Raw genomic sequence first — 16,156 nt, forward strand, 5'->3', positions numbered from 1 at the left:
TATTTGCTAGTACTGAGTTTGTGCAGCTCTCGTTCGTAGATTTGTAGTGTAAAGAGCTGCAGCGGCTCTGCAGGAGTTAACGTCACATTCAGATTCAAGAGGAGCAGTCGGTGCACTTTCCCTGCAGCCTGTTTCTTTACCGTTTCTACCATGAACACCACGACTCTTCTGACATGCAGCCGCTTCACACTGAAGCACAATCATCTGAACGCTGCGACAGTTCTTTAAAACCGTCTGAAATCTTTCACTGTTCCACTAGATTTACAAACACTTGGTTACAGAGGCTTCAGCCGTGTAACACACACAGTTAAATAAAGATTTAACTGAATACAAATGTTGAAATTATTATATATTCCTTTATTTGAATAGCACGTTTATACCCCAGGGCAAATTCAATGTGATTTACGGGGGTAGTAAATAAAGAAAAGCAAAAAAAAATCTACAATTCAAGAGTGTAAAAGTAAAAACAAGCGATAAAGGGAAGAGATGTAAATAAATAAATACATTCATTATCATGATTATAAATCATGTTTGTGTGTCTGGATATTTACTCTTTGCAATAACAGAACTTAACATTCAACGGGAAGATTTCTTCTTCCTTCTCTTTTTATTATTTATTTATATTTATAAATTATTTATCATTCATTTTTTTTATTTAATCTCCAATATCTTTTGTGGACTGTTGTATTTTTCCCCTTTGACCTTAGTGTAATAAAAGAAAAGAAAAAATCATGTTTATCTCTTATTTATTTATTTTTGTTGTTTTAGTTTTTTTTAATTATGTTTAGTTTTTGTGTCGAGGCTTTTTTTGTTTTCTCCGTTATTTTTTTTTCAGGTGAAGCATTTTCTGAGTCACCACTAGAGGGCCTCGTTTTTTTGTGGACGCCCCCTAACCGGGTCCCCTCGCGTATAAATGATGATGATTATTATTATTTATGTTTGCAATGTTTTTGAGACATCAGATTTACCCTCCCCCCCGTGGTTGGTTAAAGGTCAATGGATGAATTCTTCATCAATATCAGACAAACCAGGAAGACGCGACAGGAACGTCACTTTAACAAACAATAAGAGCAGAAACATTTCTCCACATTTTTGTCAATTTCTCAGGAAATAAAGTTTGAATTTTGACGTAAAAAGAATCAGACACATTAATAGTGTTGAGATCTGTGGGTTTGGAGAGTTTGGTGCAGATCCAAGAAACAGTCTGGATCTGGTGGAAGAAAATGTTCGGCCTCAGCGGAGGTGTGAGCTCTACCGGGAGCGATTCTCGTTTGTTCTGTGGTTGTCAAACCAAAATAAAGTTTAGATTTAAAGAGTTTACTGAATAAATAATCAATTTGTTACTGAAAAGTGGCCATGCATTATTCTTCAATAACCACACAGCTCGTTATCAATCATATCTTATGTCTCCTATTTCCTTTTATCTCATGTGCTGAACATTCATTTAATTAAAAAGAAAATAAATCCAACTTCTATTCTATTTATTTTTATTTATTTAATTTAACAAGACAAACTGAAATCAAGACGCAGCAGCTGAAGAGTTTCCAGTGATGAACAAAGACGTGTTTTGTTGAGTGAGTGACACTGAAGCATCCAAACCCTGGAGGTGTCGTCAGTGTCGCACAGAGCAGGAGACCCTGGCAAGTGTCCATTGTCCTGTTCACACACACACACACACACACACACACACACACACACACACACACACACACACACACACACACACACACACACACACACACACGTATATAGGGTTTTGTGAGGAGGGGGGAATGTGGGAGGTTTGCTTGGTTTTTGGGGTGGGCAGTTCTTCGCATAGTCCTCCTTATTCTCCGAACTCCCTCCTCCTTCCTCCTCCTCCTCCTCCTCCTCCTCCTTTATCCCCGTCTCCTCTTTTATCCAAGTGTTTGTGGCCCCCACATTTCCACAGCGACTCAGAGCTGCGGAGCGTCACATGGTAAGAACACCGGGCCTCTGCTCACACTCAACCACCGAACAACAAACTCCGAGCTACTGCATCTCTTCTTCTTCTTCTTCCTAAAACTGTCACTGCAGATTTTATTAGAGCATCAGAGGAAACAAACTCTGAGCTATTGATTTTATTGTCATGACTTATTGATGAGGGGTGTGTTTAGAGGGGGGGGGGTTGTGCTCGGATGGGGGATTATGTTTGTTTTGGTGCTGCGTGTCTTTGTTTATCATCTCAGGCTGTTAAAATGCTGCAGCAGGACGAAGTCGAAGGAAATCTGTTTCATTTCTGTTTGAGTTTTTACTCCAATAGAAACTTCTTTTTTTTTTAAGTTAAAGATGAACTCAGTGTTTTTGTTCATTCAGTGAAACGAACTGAATGTTTTTATATTTGTTGTGTAACTGATGCTGCGTCCTGACAATCACCTCAGACCTCCTTAAAACCTTCACTGAGGAGATCTTTGTTACTCTGAACATCAACCAGTTTGAGGTCAGTCAGACACTAAAGTGGATTTTATAAACAATGAAAAAACAAGTAAATTTAGTAAAAAAAAAAAAAATATATATATATATATATATATATATATATATTTATATATTTATAAAATCCCTGCAGAAGTGTTAACTGCGTGTGGACGGCACAATGAGCTGTTATTGAGAGATAAAGCACAACGCTGCCCTCGGCTCGGCCTCTTTATAGCATCACCAACCAAAATTAATAATATATTTAAAGGGGACCTTTATTTTCTGTAATTTAAATTATGTTATAATATCAGATGTACATATTAAACGTCGCAAAAGTTAGAAATAAGGAGGAAAATGTATGAAAACGTAAAGAACACCAGGTTTCAAACGTCGTCTTTCTACTTCTGCGACGAGCTGACATCAGCACGTCACGGATTTCTTTATACAGTCATTCGCTCCGAGTCTACGTCAGTAATATTATAGACATTTAATGTTCTCCAGCAGACAAATTACAAACTAACCCAACAGAATAATATTTTTCACCAGCAGCGTTAGCAGTCAACATTTTAGCCTTTTTTCCCCAGAAATTTCCTAGAAAAAAAAAAGTTATATACGGAATAAATCCAGCGTTATGTTGCACGATAAGAAGAAAACAGCCGTAACATTCACCAAACAGAGTCGTCCTGTTCTAATCTGTCCACTCTCTTATTCTGGATCACCTTCAGGCTCGAACAAGTTACTATTTCTAATTAATTATATTCTGTTGCTTCATTTTAGTTACTAGTTACAAGGCCTGGGCCGATATTTGATCATATCAAATAGCACAACATTTCCCGCCATATGCGCTATTTTCATAATATCAACATGTCATTTATCACAGTATTTGGGCTGGACTGGATCCAGATGTTACAGAGAGAAAAACGCTATGGATGTTTCCGGATGTTCGTCCAATCAGATGAAAGCGGGTTTTTAAGGAGGCCTCTTAAGGAGGTCCGAGTTAATAAAGCCTGTTTCAGTCAGAGCTACATAAACAGGCATGCTAAGCTGCTCTGGTGGAGTCCCAGGATAAAAAATATAGAGCTGGAGATGAAAGTAACAGGTCTCCTTTAAATATGAGAATACCCAGTTCTGATTGGTTTGCAGGTGTCCATTAATATACAGTAAAGGTGGACGCCTTTGAGTCAGGTGTGTAGGCAGCTCATGAGGTGACAGGAGTGTTGATCCCTTTTTCAAACTGGATTTAGAAACAAAATGTGAGAAATATAAACATTAGTTTGAATTATTTATGACACTTTTGGTTCATGTGATATTTTATTTACTGCTGCACAAGCCGTCGATTTAAATCAGTCTGACAGGAAACTGCACTGAGCTCAAAGCAGCTGCGTCAGGTTTGTCAGCTCATACCTGTTCATTCAATTTGTGAAATTACACCTTTTATTTGGGTTCAAACGGTGAAGTTAGAGCTGTTTGTTTGGTTTTATGTTGCTCCATGTGAAAGGATATTTAAAAAAGATAATTGTCCTAAAGTGCTGATCATTGTTCAGGGAGCACAAAAACACAAAAACAGCTCGATGCTCCGGAGCTCCATGTTCTCCTGCTTTAATTTTCCATTTCATTACGACGACACATAAACATTACTAATGGGATTAATTTTGGCTCCACACAAACTGTTCTGTTGTTCCCACCGTGGCCCGGCGGCTCAGCGCCGCACAGGATATGAATGTTTTTACTCTAATTAATCCACAGTCACATAATAGACTCACATCGATGCAGGTCGCAAATGGTTTTAATGAAACACACGACGACCTGAGAAACAGGCCGAGGTAAAACGATCTGAACATTTACATCCACACTCAGTTTCTTTCATTTATTTAGTTCATTTTCAAGTTAAAATTCTAACAAATATTTATCTAATAATCCGTCTAAACAAGAGAGATTAACATATTATTATCTGATGGGTTGTCACAGATACACAGTCTGTGTTAATGTCGACTGAGAAAACACTTTATTATTATTATTTATTTATGCAGCATATTTATTCATATTTAACAAATCTCAATTCAAGATTAAAATAGTAAATAGTAAATATTAAAATATATATTTCGATATTAGAAATAATAAAAAGTTTTTTCAGTTTAAATAAGTTATTTGAGCAACAACATGTTAATTCATGTAAATTAATGTTTTATTTTCGGCTGTATTTTCTTCCTTGTGATAAACTGTTGCTCTAAATCTGAAAGTTTCTCTAGAAGAGAAATAAAATGTGGAACTAAGCGACGGACTGTCCTCCAGCTCTCGTCCCTCCCCGCTCCGTGTGATGGCGACACATCCTCTTGGGGGAGTGTTTCTGACGCTTGGCTGGTTTTCAATAAGCCGCTGACAGCGACTCACGCCCCCTCTCCCTGTCCATTGTCCATTTCTGAAACATTTAACACTCGTGTGTCGCGTCGCTTTGCCGCTCTGAGAAACTGATGCATCGAAAATTCACCAGTCCAGGTTTTCTCTTTTTTACTTTAAGATTAAATTTGAACAAATTCAGCCAAGAAATAAAATGATTTCAAACTAAACAGTGTGATGAAGCTGATTCCTTGTGGGTTCTTGCTGCACTGACCCAGTTGCCTCGCAGGGATCATTAAAATTTCATCCAGCTCTTATTCATCATCTGATCTGGAGTAGTTCACATTCACAGAGCCGTCATACTTCTCCTCCGACCGCCTGTGAAGGATCTACAGCAGAGTATTTTACAGATTAAAGGGACAGTACGCTGATTTTAAAGATGTTCAGTTCACTGGCAACAGACAGGAGGTGTCACTGTGAAAACAGTTGTATAACGCTCTGGAAGGAGCTCTGTAAAGTCTGGAGAAATAATCCAGTTGATGTCATCAGGCGTGTGTTTAAAGGACATTGACATTCACCAGGCAAGGAAGGGTCAAACAAAAGACTCTCCTGAGCTGGATTATGGGAAATGAAGGAGTTAGCATTTCAGGATCTCTGCAGATTCCAGAGCATAAAGTCAAAGTATCTCAGGTGTGTCGGTAACTCCACCAGCCTGGACTAAAATATGTCAACAGCTGCTGAACGGAGCGATATGGATATCTGTACATGGACCTCAGAGGATGAACACTGGTGATTTCTAGCGCCACCATGAGGTTTACATTTGTGGTTTGGCAGTAAAGGTCCTTAACAAATACTGAATGAAACGCCACGACATTACGTTCAGAGGCCGCTTGAACAAAACACCTTCAGTTCTCAACTTCAAAATAAAACTTAAGGTTTAATTTCTCCTTAACTGAGGGAGTTACTGTGTTGCTGACCGTCCAACGCTTCAATTTATGATCAAACACCTTCCAAACTAAAGACATTCCCAGCCGCAGCAGTACTTTGTGATTAGCGCTAATTAGCATGTTAGCATGCTAACAAGCTAAACATTATACCTGCTCACCGTCAGCACAGTAACACTGACATGGTGAGCTACGCTAGACCAGTGTAGACCCGGTTCCACGGCCCAAATCTGGCCCATATATGGCATGATGATCGGATGCTGCTTCCACATCTGGAAAATGTGAAAATTAAAATCTTCAGACTGTCAGTCAATACTGGATGATAACAGCTTGAATCTGCCCAGATGTGGAGGTATATTTATTTGTGTCCACATGAGCGACTGAAGTCCAGTTGTCTCCTCTGTTTTCATCTCCACCAACTTTGGCTTTTAAGCTGCTTTTCCTTCAGTCTCTAACTCTGTGCGTGTTTTTGCTGCTGAGAGTAAATGACAGTAAATGCACTTTAAAACCAAAAAACATGAACTAAAAGAGGCTAAAATGTCGACTTTCAACGCAAATCTCAAATTAAACCCAAAATAAATTCCTCATTTTCTGTGTCCACGTGTCCCTCCACAGCCAACATGAGCGTCCTTCCATGCAGCTTCCTCTTCCTCCTCCTCCTCTGCCTCCCCGTCCTCCCCGAGGCCAAGCGGCAGCCGGGTCAGGGGAAACCCGACAAACCCCGCCAGCCTCCGTCTTCACCCCCGCCGGCCAAGAGACCCAGAAATCGCTCAGTGCCCGGCTCTGGAGAGCTGAGCACCAAGGAGGGGCATCGCTGCGTCTGGCAGACGTCTGGCGAGGGCCTGGTGAGCCTGCTGGTCAACTGTAGCACTGAAACGCTGGGAGACCCGCAGAGGTGAGACACCTGACCATCCACCACCTGTCATTCATTCAAAGCCCTTAAATCTGTCTTTATCCAACCTCTGCATTCGTCTGGTTCTGGTTTTTCCCTCCTCCTCCAGGTATTGGTGTCGATACGCCGGTAAGCCGGACCTGTGCCAGGCTTACGGGGTGAAGTCCAGCCAGTACTGGAAGCAGCTGGTTGGAAAGCTGAAGAAGAGGCAGAACGCCTGCGAGGGCGAGAAAGTCCTGAAGGCCAAAACCTGCAAGAAGGCGCCGGCCGAGGCGCACATGAAGCTCGCCACGCGCAGCGGCGAGGAGGACAGGAAGGGAGGAAAGGAGGGAGGGAAGAAGAAAGGAGCGCCGGCCGGTAAGAGCTCAGAGGGAGGGAAGGCGGAGAGGAGGAAGAAGAAGGAGGAAGAGGAGGAGGAAGAGGAGAAGAAGAGGAGGGAGGAGAGGACTGGGTTTGAGGAGGAGGGAGTGATGAACGACATGGATCCGGTGCAGAGTTACTGCAGTGAGGGGTGGCACTCCGTCTGCTCCTTCTTTGTCAAGTTTTTTGAGGGCTGATGGGAAATTATGACGCAGAGGTGAAGCTCATTTTTTGATACACGAGTTCAACAATCTGAAAACAATCAAAATAAATACGTTTCAATCAAACTGGAAGCTCCAGGAAACTCGTTTATGAAAATACTTTCATTTTATTTTCAACTTTGAGCTTTTTTGAGTCAAATTTAGATAAAAACTTTAATAAACGACGGACTTTTAACAAACGAGGCCTCCTGGCTTCTGATTTACAAATTCACGGTGGAACAATAATTAAAATTCGTCAATCTGAACGATATAAAAACCTTGAATCAAACCCATGAATCTGCTGATGTAATGGATCCAGTTGTATCTGAGTGTTTTAGCTTCGGGACGAGTCGTGTAAAAGTTTGTCGTAGATTTTTTCTGTAGAAACGTTGAATAAGATGAAACTGAACAGTTGAGTTGTGTAACGTTGTAACTGACTAACGAATCAATAAAAAAACAATGTCTTGTTGGAAAACAATCAGTCGCTGATCATCAGTGATGATGATGATGATGATGATGATGATGGTAGGATCACTAGATGAGTAGATGTTGTTTATTCGTATTTTTGTGACGTGCAACTAATATTTTCTATAAACTTTGTATAAAAAAAGAAAAAAGAAAAATAAAACGATCTGGTTTGATGTTTGATTTGTGGCAGTTTAGACGTCAGTGACGTTTTTTATATTTTCTGAAGACACGTGTTAACACTGTTTGTTCAATTCTACAATAAAAACAAAGTGATTCAAATAAACAAGCGTTTCTCCAATTCACCTCAGAGAGTCACAGAATTTCCTCTCATACAAAAGGTTGATAAATTGAAAATAAATGGGTAAAATATCATTAAAAATAACATAAAAATTATCTCTCTTTATCAGGGTGATATTCTAATAAAAAACTGTTAAATTCCAGGAAAACATCAGTAATTATAGGATATAAATAGAGATTTCTCATTATCAGTAATTCAAACACTGACTTCTTACCAGTAGAAGCAGATTTGTAGTTCAAGCACAAATGTTGTATTTTGTATTTAGTGAGGAGTATCTCTTCATTTCTACACTATTTGAAAACAAACCTTGACTGATGTGGATGAATTGATGATTTACATGGGTTTACCCAAGTCTTTTTAAAAATGACACAACATGTAAGTAAGATAAATACATAAATGTATAATCAAATATTAGAGGCCTGCTTCAAAGCCTTCTAGCTCCGACTGCGAGTCGTGTACGTCCTCACAAGAACATGAAACGGAAAGTGGAGAGGCGACAGATTCTAACAACATTTAAACCACATTTCTACGCTGTTTTATCACAAAGATAATGATGGAAACATCCGTCGACCTCAGAGGGGTTAAGTTTGTTTTCCGCTGATCTGTGGCTGCATTTTGCTGCTGCTCTGTCGGTCTCCACGACAAGGAAAGAAACCACACGTCACCAAGTGCTACACGACAAGTTATCAAACATATTGGACGATATTTGAAGACTTAGAAAAACCAGAACCTGGACGACTGAGAATCTTCACAGACACAAAGAAACCTTGTGTTTTCAGAAAAAGAGAAACAGTTTAAGAAAGGTTCGCTCCGCACAAAACGGAGGGACGGGGCAGTTAGTCACATGTACCTACACTATTGTTCTAGTGCACACACATGCACACATATATATATATATATATATATATGCAAACACAGAAGCGCCACTTTCACCCTGTGGAGAGTCGAGCGGACACGTCACTGTATGTGGCAGCAGGGAGCTTTACATCCTGCCGTGGGTCAGTGACTGAAGACGCTTCGCTGCTTTAAAAATAGAAAAACTAACTTTGACTGGAGCAGTTCCCAAGGACAGAGAGGGAGGGAAGAACTGGGAATGTGGAGAGCCTGGACACCTCTCAGTGGTTACCATGCCAACAACCCGAGAGGTGGTATGTATGTGTGTGAGTGTGTGTGAGTGTGTGTGAGTGTGTGTGAGTGTGTGTGTTGTAGTGGGACCTACGGCAGGGTACTTGGCAGCATGTATGGTGTAGCCTACAATTTGTTAAGAAGGGCTGCATGACCCTTTGCATGCAAGTGTGTGTGTGTGTGTGTTTGTGCTTGATACACACACACACACACACACACACACATACACACACACACACACACACACTGATGACCCTACGTTTGGTGCAGTCCATTCATCCTGAAGCTAACATGTTCGCTAATTATTACCGTGTCACACTGACGCTGTGAAACTAACTTTCAGAAACATTTTCACCTTGTTGTTTTCTGCTTTCAAACTTTGTTTAAAGGTCGTTACAGGTCAAAGAGCCAGAGCTGAATTAAACAGTTTAGTTGCTTCTTTTGGAGAAATTGTTTTTACCGAGTCAAAACTGTTAGTACGTCCTGATTTAAGCGTCAGGTCCACAGCTCTGCTGATTTTAAATTACATCCACGACCATCATTGGTATTTAAATAATACATCTGTACTACAATCATTATCCTCTAAATTACTTCATTTGCACTGACGCATTGTGTGAATCCTTCACTCCTCACAAATGTGCTAAATTAAGATTTCATAAATTTGCAAAGACATTTTTTAAAGACCCCTCTGATGAAAGTCTAGTGTTTAGAGAGCCATGGTTTCCTACGGCACAAACCAAAGGTCACTATTGGTCATCTCCTCCATCCCCCTCCCGTCTCAGGCTGTAGTTATAATCTCACAAAGGTTTGTGGCAAACGAAGCTGCAGTCCACACACAGAAAGTTTTCCTGTTAGCTTGTTCATAACCGTGTTATTATTAGCTTATCGTTAGCGCGCTACGCTCGTGTAAAACAAACCGCGGTGGATGGAGAAGTTGGAAATGCAGCTTTTCTACATGTTTAAATCTTGTTGAACAGGTGGAGTGATGAGGGACGCTAATTGCTTTTTTACTCGTAAAGGTTGTGATGCGTTCACAGAACTACGACTGTAGTTGTTGTCAGCTCCAGTAAATTAAAAATTCACTGGTCACTGGTCTCCACCGCCGCCTCTCTGCAGTGCTCAGTGTTGTGCCAGTTCACACTAGTTCAAAGTTCAGTTCATACAGATGAAAATGAACTAGTTCACTACTCTTTTTCAGCAGAACCTCCATCACCAGCCCTAAATCATTGCCACTCCCAAACTAAATGGATTATTGTACCACTGAAGAATCACAGACATGAGTTACATTTAAATAAAACTGCTTAATATGCTCAAACAAACTGGCTTCAGCAGCGGTAGCTGCGTCTGTACCGCTGGCACCAGCCGAGCTGGGCCGTGTCTATGGAGACGTCATGTGGCGTGCCATGAAACTGTCGTAAAACGTGAGCCTTTTGTGAACTGATTCATTCAGTTCAGCATTAAAAAAAAAAATATATGAACATGTTCAATGAACGGCTCTCATTAAACACGTTCATACACAACACTGGCTGCGCTGTCTGAGCGGCTGCAGCCCGACACCAACACACTGACGTTTTCCGGGTCATTTGGCTCCGACGCCTTGAAAACCCTGCGTGTGAATAAAATCATTTTTTCAGTCCGTCTTTTGCGATGCGTTTATTACACGTGTTCAAATCTCAGTGATGATGAAAACACGATTAATCTGTCAGCACTAGTTGTTGCTCATTACGACAAGCTTCGACTCCAGAACACATCACAAACTCCTCCCCCACTTCACATCTCCACGGTGGCCTGGTTGTCCACACACACACACACACACACACACACACACACACACACACACACACACACACACACACACACACACACACACACACACACACACACACACACACTCAGCAGGGAGCAGCATGGGTCAGATGCTCCATAGATTCGGACACTAAGACCCCCCATGTTGGACGCTGGCTGTGTGCCTGTGAGGACTCGGGGCACAGCGAGGGTCTGGCAGCTCTCAGCCTCTGTTCAGTTCAGCTTTTATTCCTCAGCTTTTCTCTACCATCTTCATCTTTCCTCTCACCCTTTGGTCACCGTGGGCACACACCTCCGTGCACGCTGCCAAACACATCCAGGCTGCAGATGAAGTCACTAAACCTTTCTGGGAAAAAGATTCTTCCTTCGTCTTTTATCCTTTAACAAACTCAGACACTGATTAATAGTCCAGCAGTTAAGATGCTGCTTCCAGAGTTGTATAAATATGTTTATTGTCTCTTGGTTTGAGTGTATGTTTAAAACTGTAGTCAGGATTTGAAGCCACAACCTCTCTGTTACCAAACCTGCTTCATCACCAGATGAACAATGAAGACCTTCTGAGCTCGAGCAGCTCTCACCCAGAGAATATTTAAACAGAAAAGTTCAAATGAGAATATTTGTGACCTTGAAACATAGAAAGTTTGTTATTTATAAATTGATGAAGATGAATATCTGCAGTCTGTGTTGAGAAAAGTATCCTGAGGAAACATAGCTCAGAGGAACATGAACATTAAATATACCTGATACCTTCACTAGCTGTGCTCTGATGATCTGAAGCTAATATACCAGGGGTTTATATTTAAGACTAATTAATATCTGTGCATTTCAATTTATGTCTTATCAATGTACTGTATGTCTATGTCTTCCATGTCATTATTATACACTTCATTTAATCAGGTAATTCCAAAAAATATGAACTGAGATAAGACACAACAAAACAAAACACGCCCAGACCAACCCGTCTGCTAGAGTCTAAGTTTCTACACAACTAATCTGCAACAGCAGTTCGGTTTTGAGGGAAACATAATGAGGAAGTTGTGTATTTGTCAAGAGGCAAAAGTTTAATAAAGAAAAAGTTCACTTTCAGTTTATTTACATTTAACAAAGCTCAAACACAGAGCTGCTGCAGCCTAAACCACAGACAGGATGTGAACCTGGTCTGTGCGTCCGCCGTCCATCCCCACCCACCTTCTGCTATTAATAAATGGAGCTTTACTCATTCATTAAAAACAAAAACGCTCTCTGAATGTAGGTCAAAATTAAGGTCAAAATTAAACGTTTAAATTAATCTAATTTCAATTGTTTCACTCATTTGTGATAATATTAATATAATAATAATAATAATAATTATATTACCATTCTCCTTTTACTGCGAATTAAGAACAACCGACTTTGTCATATGTGATATAAACTGATGAATATGATATTCATGAACTCAATGAAGCATCTGCAGATTTTCTTCCCACCTAAACGCAACAACAATCTGATATTTAAACTCGTCAAGCTGTTTCATCAGTGAAACCAGTCGCTGCTGCTGCTGCTGGTGTCATATTATGTCATTATTGTCATTATTATTATTTTAACTCATGTAAAGTGTCTTTGTGTGTTATGAAAGACGCTATATAAATAAAATGTATTATTATTTATTATTAGCAAAGCTTCAGACTATAAAGAAAAGCTCCTGTTTTGTCCATCCCTGATTTAAATTTGCAAGCAGCTGCATCAGCTCTGTCAGGTCTCTGCTGCCCTCTGCTGGAGGATATTTGTAACTGCAACAGGTGAGTCAAAGTCTAATTTAGTCAGGTCTGAATGAGGCAAGGATATTCATCAGGAATTATTTTTTTTAAATGAATGAATTGCTACAAATACACAGTAAATATAATAAAAAAAAAGTCGAATCTGATCCATTGAATGTTTCTCATGGATCTCATTGTGTAATATCATCATGCTAAACAATTTGAAGTTCCTAATAAGGATTAAGTGATTCTGAGACGATGTGATGCAACTGTCGAGTTGTACCACTAGAGGTCGCCACTGGATCACTGAAGTAAAAGCTCCACATAATGTGAGAGAGATGACAGAGAGAAATAATGGAGACAAAGTATCATAGACAGAGATATAAATTATAATCCACGGCTGACATCACTCCTCATCATCCAATCAGCAACTGACAGTAAAAACTATCACGTCTAGAGAGAAGCAACATTTTGTTTGTAAGAGAAAAGTTGAATTTTGTTGAATTTTAAACTCTTTTATTAAAGGTGAGTTGGGTTGGTTTTTCACCTCGTTTCATCACCTGTCTTATCTCTGTTCTGACTAATGAGCTTGTCCTGTTGAACTGTGACTGTCCGGCTGATAGCAGCCTGTGGGCTACAAACTGCTAATTGAGCATTTCACACAGGTGCTGCCTCTTACATCACAACACGCTTTCTTCATCCAAAGGTTCAGGCACGAAGCAGAAGATTTATTCAGGCCTCGTTCTCACGGCCGACTGTGATAAATGAGCTGGACGAGTCATTTACAGGGTAACTCGTTTACTTTAAAACACACGCGTTAGCTCCCACACCTCAAGTCAGATCTACAATGATACTGTCTGAGAAGAAGAAGAATATAATAATATCTCTTATATACATTACAAATACTTTTAATTTTACAGACACAATCACTGATACAGAACTAGGATATACTGGGACAGTCAAATTCTTCTGAGAATATTAGTTCTTTACATAATTTGGTGTTGTGGATGAAACCATGTACGTCACAGTTGTTTTCCTGTGTTTAATCCTAACTCTACGTTCAGATACGAGGTGGCAAGAGTCAAAAAATTCCGCCAAGTTGAAATTCATGGTTTAAAGGACCCGAAAAAGCAAACAGACGTCAACCAGTATCTTTGTGCCAACTGACCACAGGTAGTGACAAAGTTAACTGCAAGAATTAGCAAGATTAACGTTACGGGCTGATGTCAGGAAACACTGTACAGCATGCTATTGAGCTAGTTAGCATGTAATTACCTCCTATTTTCACAAAATATATTACAGGCTACATTTCAGTGTCAGACATCTTTGTCCACGCAGCGTTTTATTTATTCTTTATTTATTTAAGTCCCTGTAGCAAACAAGGACTCGCCGTAAAGGACGGGGAAACACGCCACCGCAACTATCAACTTCTCCTCCATCATGCTTTGGAACAAAAGTTTACAAAGCTCATCAACATAAAGTTTCCTGGATTACAACTATTTTCTGTACATATATATATATACACATACATATACATATATATATATATATATATATACACTTTTGGTCTGAACATACATTTAAAAAAAGTGTAAAAGTAAATTCAACACTCACTTTCAGAAAGAGAAAAAAACAGTATGCTAATGAACGCTAGCTTACTGTTAGCCGTTAGCGTGCACACTGCAGCTAAAACTGTCAAGAACGGACAAATGGTGAAATCCTTCCTCTCCAACACAACTGCTAACAAAAGTTTATGTGCAACTCAGCTGCCGGCCGCTGCTCGATGACTATTGGTTTTCTGGTTACGTCATAGCAACCGAATAACCAACAGGGAGATACTTCACATTTTCGCAGCTTTAATTTTACACAACTGAATTTGATGATTTGTCAGTTTACGCATTAGATCTGTTTAACTACAAAGAGGTTCACTGCAACAGGAAGAACAACCTTTTAATATGAACTCTGATCTATCTTATAGGTTTAAGTTTATATATAGATTCAGGTTTGTCTTCATTCACCCCCCCCCCATTCAAACTCCTCTCTGACAGCATGAGTGGAGACGATCTCTCTGACCTTGCGTTGTCCTCCAGTGTTGAACTGGAATGACTGCTGGACTGTTTCCCGCAGTGAGAGCTGTTCAAGCTGCTGTCAGGATATTTACACAGGCTGCAGCATCAGTCAAACATCAGTCAGATCACAGTCCGGCCCCAGACGCCTGCTATTTCAAGACCAGCCTAGCCTGAGGTGGCACAATGCCTGTGTGTGTGTGTGTGTGTGTGTGTGTGTGTGTGTGTGTGTGTGTGTGTGTGTCAGAATGTGTATGTTGATTGACTTACATAAGGACATAATGTGATCCTGTAGATAACACTGTATACGTGTCACTCTCCACATTCTGTAAGAATCTGTGTGTGTGTGTGTGTGTGTGTGTGTGTGTGTGTGTGTGTGTGTGTGTGTGTGTGTGTGTGTGGGTGTGTGTGGGCAGGCCTGACCTCATTTCCCTCACAATGCCTGAATGTGCCAGGCTGCAGGGTTAAATAAGAATACAGAGCTCAGCATGCTGCAGCTGCCTGAGTTATAGAGACTCGTCTTTAACTTTCTTTATGTTAAATATGAAATACACACATATACATACATAACATAATATTCTTCTGAGAGAGAAACAAACAACCAATTTATGAAATCATTCCCTTGGATAAAAATCTGCGTCTCATGCCCAGCAGAGACAGGGAAGAGTTTATCCTCATCCCTGCAAAATTTCAGACTACAATGCAATTTTTGTTTAATTCCCTGCTGCATGTATGCATGTCAATTAAAGTATGGTAAAGGTTATGGATTGACTGTGTATGTTCATGTTACACTATAGTCAGAGATAAGCAACTAAAACACTAAGTTAGGACTAGGGAAAGGTTGTGGTTTGGTATAAATGAAGCAGCATCATTAACTGTTGGATTGGGACTGGATTCAGATGTGCTACATGACAATCGACCGCTCTGACTTCCTGGAGAGATCAGCCCTGCAGAATTAGCTTGGTAGCTAGGAAATAGCTAGCATGTTTTCTGAGCTACTTCAACACCGACTCTGGGGAATAAAACACATCTCTAACCTAATGCATTAACCTGCGTGAAAAAAAAAAAAAAAAGGCCAGAAAATGTGAAGTGATGTGTGTTTCCATCCATTACTGTTATAAAAATGTTATTTTTAATATTATTATTTTAATTCTCCAGTCAGGCGCCGTTAACCCACTGCAGAAGAAGAGGGTGCAACAGGATGAGGAGCGTTAGAGTCTCGTCATCGCTGCACAAACCTCTGATGTTTATCGTCTCCTCGGTCGAGCGGAAGCTTCAGTCCTTCATGTTTGTCTTGATTTATTCCATGAGTCTGTTTTCACTATAGTTTGTTTTTCCACATCCAATTTTTTATAAGCAAATGTGAACATGTGCATTAAAAAACGGGGCTGGAAACACACCTGTAGAAACCGAGAGCTGCAGGTGTTTTGACATGAATGAAGAACGAGATCTACTAAATTATTTGACATGAATAATAGTTTCTATTTGCTA

At 40.1% G+C, this 16,156-nt stretch overlaps 1 protein-coding gene across 1 annotated transcript; it reads left to right on the forward strand.

The window, feature by feature from the left end:
- Positions 1-1,807: 1,807 nt before the first annotated feature.
- On the forward strand, positions 1,808-7,920 carry fgfbp3 (fibroblast growth factor binding protein 3). The gene is made up of 3 exons (XM_056395716.1): positions 1,808-1,957; positions 6,330-6,609; positions 6,716-7,920. Exons 2-3 carry the CDS (start codon positions 6,335-6,337, stop codon positions 7,161-7,163), a joined length of 723 nt encoding a protein of 240 aa, XP_056251691.1. The 5' UTR covers positions 1,808-1,957; positions 6,330-6,334; the 3' UTR covers positions 7,164-7,920.
- The last annotated feature ends 8,236 nt before the right edge of the window (positions 7,921-16,156 follow it).

This window comes from Seriola aureovittata, chromosome 14 (genome assembly GCF_021018895.1).
Source record: "Seriola aureovittata isolate HTS-2021-v1 ecotype China chromosome 14, ASM2101889v1, whole genome shotgun sequence".
Classification (NCBI taxonomy): Eukaryota; Metazoa; Chordata; class Actinopteri; order Carangiformes; family Carangidae; genus Seriola; species Seriola aureovittata.